The sequence below is a fragment of the Papaver somniferum genome, unplaced genomic scaffold (assembly GCF_003573695.1).
Source record: "Papaver somniferum cultivar HN1 unplaced genomic scaffold, ASM357369v1 unplaced-scaffold_22, whole genome shotgun sequence".
Classification (NCBI taxonomy): domain Eukaryota; kingdom Viridiplantae; phylum Streptophyta; class Magnoliopsida; order Ranunculales; family Papaveraceae; genus Papaver; species Papaver somniferum.
In genome coordinates this window covers 3128425-3130340 of record NW_020632152.1, presented here as the reverse complement: position 1 = coordinate 3130340, position 1916 = coordinate 3128425, and the positions used below count along the sequence as shown (strand labels likewise).

Genomic DNA, 1916 nt, shown 5'->3' with positions numbered 1-1916 from the left:
CTACCGATCCCCATGCCCCCCAAATCCATACAATCGACGAAGGTGGAACCATGGCGGTTGGAGGGCAGGGACAGGTCGGGACACCAAACCAAGGATCGAATCATTCCTCCCAATTGATGGCAGAGCTCGAAGAACTAAAGAAGAATCAGAGAACATACGCTGAAGCAGTGGCATTACTGGCTAGAGAAAACCAGGAGCTCAAAGATAAGATGGCGAACCAACATGACGAAGCTAATTCAAAATCACCAGAGCCAAATCACGATCGAAGAATAGTCGTAACAAACAAAGCCAATCCCGAGCCCTTGAACCGAGGACACATCAGGGGAAACCGATCGTCAGACCAAGAATATGCTCCCGAAGACTCGGATTACTTCGATAGCAATGATCGAAGACCAGGGCAATCCGCAGCAATAGCCGGCCATCACCGTGCGATGGAAGATCTTCGCGCTGAGATGATGGCAGAGATCAAGCACCTGAAGGCCAGGCAAGGAGGTGGAAGATTAGAGGAAGTCATGAGAGAAGCTAATACTACTCCTCTAGTCCCAAGCTTAGCCAAAGCTGAAATCCCCAAAAAATGTCTGATCCCAGCATTTGAATGCTACGATGGATCCAGCGATCCCGCGTCCCATCTTCGGTATTACAACCGTATGTTGGCCCGATGGGATTAGGACGACGTGGTCCTCTGTAGATATTTCCCTTCAAGCTTGAAGGTATCGGCTCTGTCCTGGTTTGATAACCTACCTCCCAACTCCATCGGATCATATGAGAAACTCACCGAAAAGTTTTTAAGAACTTATATGTATAACAAGGTTGTCCACGCTGGGATGGACAAGTTATTCTCATTAGCCATCAGATACAAGGAGATGACCAGGGAATACACGGATAGATGGCATAAGATATGTCAGGAGATAGGAAATATGGACCCAGTGGTCAGCATTAACTGCTACAAGTGGGGTTTAGACAGGATGAGCCCGTTGTTTGTCGAGATTCACGGGAGCGTACCCACGACGGAAGGGGATCTTCGAGTAATCATCGAAAAACACGCCAGGTTGGAAGAAATCCAACGAGCAAATCCGAGGGCCCATGCTCAAAGATCTTATCGAACTAACTCCACAGAGCAGGCCAGCGGATGGAAAAGAAGTTCAATCGAACGCCCATACGAAGATAGGAGATGAAGAAGAGAAGGTCCTCGAAACGATGATCGAAGATTCGAAGATCAAGTCTTCACGAAGCTAAACACAAGTTACGCTCGAATCTTAAAAGAAATTAAGGATCGAGAAAACTTGGAATGGCCATGGTCAAAAGGAAAGCAACCCCCAAGATCCGAAAAATTGAAGGAATACTGCGACTAACATTGTTTCAATGGGCACCCAACCGAGAAGTGTATGAACTTGAAGATAATGGTCCAAAAGCTTATCGACAACGGAGAACTGAAGCAATACATAAGGAAGGAAGAAGCAGATGACAGGTCGAAACGAAGCAAACAAGTTCAACTGCCTGAAGGCAATCGAACACTAAACATCATTTCGTGTTCGGAAGTCGCTGGACCATCGTTAACAACTCAGATTGGAAAAAGGCTGAGAAAGCAATTCGAAGACTTCTGCGAGCTGTATAAGATCGATGGGGTAGAGATAGACGATCACGAGCAATGGATGGATGCACCGATCACTTTCGAGGCAGATGATGTGGAGGAAGACATGGAGGATCACAATGATCCTTTGATCCTCACACTGTCCATAGCAGGGTGCAACATCAAGAAAATCCTCATTGACGGAGGAAGTTCAGTCAACGTCTTGTTCTATGATACGTTCAAACGAATGGAGCTAAACGACGAGCAGCTGATATCTTCGTACCACACCATTTATGGATTCAAAAGGGCTCCTACGAAACCATTAGGGGATATTGTTCTACAATAA

At 46.3% G+C, this 1916-nt stretch overlaps 1 protein-coding gene across 1 annotated transcript; it reads left to right on the top strand.

Moving 5' to 3' along the window:
* The first annotated feature begins 1400 nt into the window (after nucleotides 1-1400).
* On the top strand, nucleotides 1401-1916 carry LOC113340600. The gene has a single exon (XM_026585725.1). It carries the CDS (start codon nucleotides 1401-1403, stop codon nucleotides 1914-1916), a length of 516 nt encoding a protein of 171 aa, XP_026441510.1.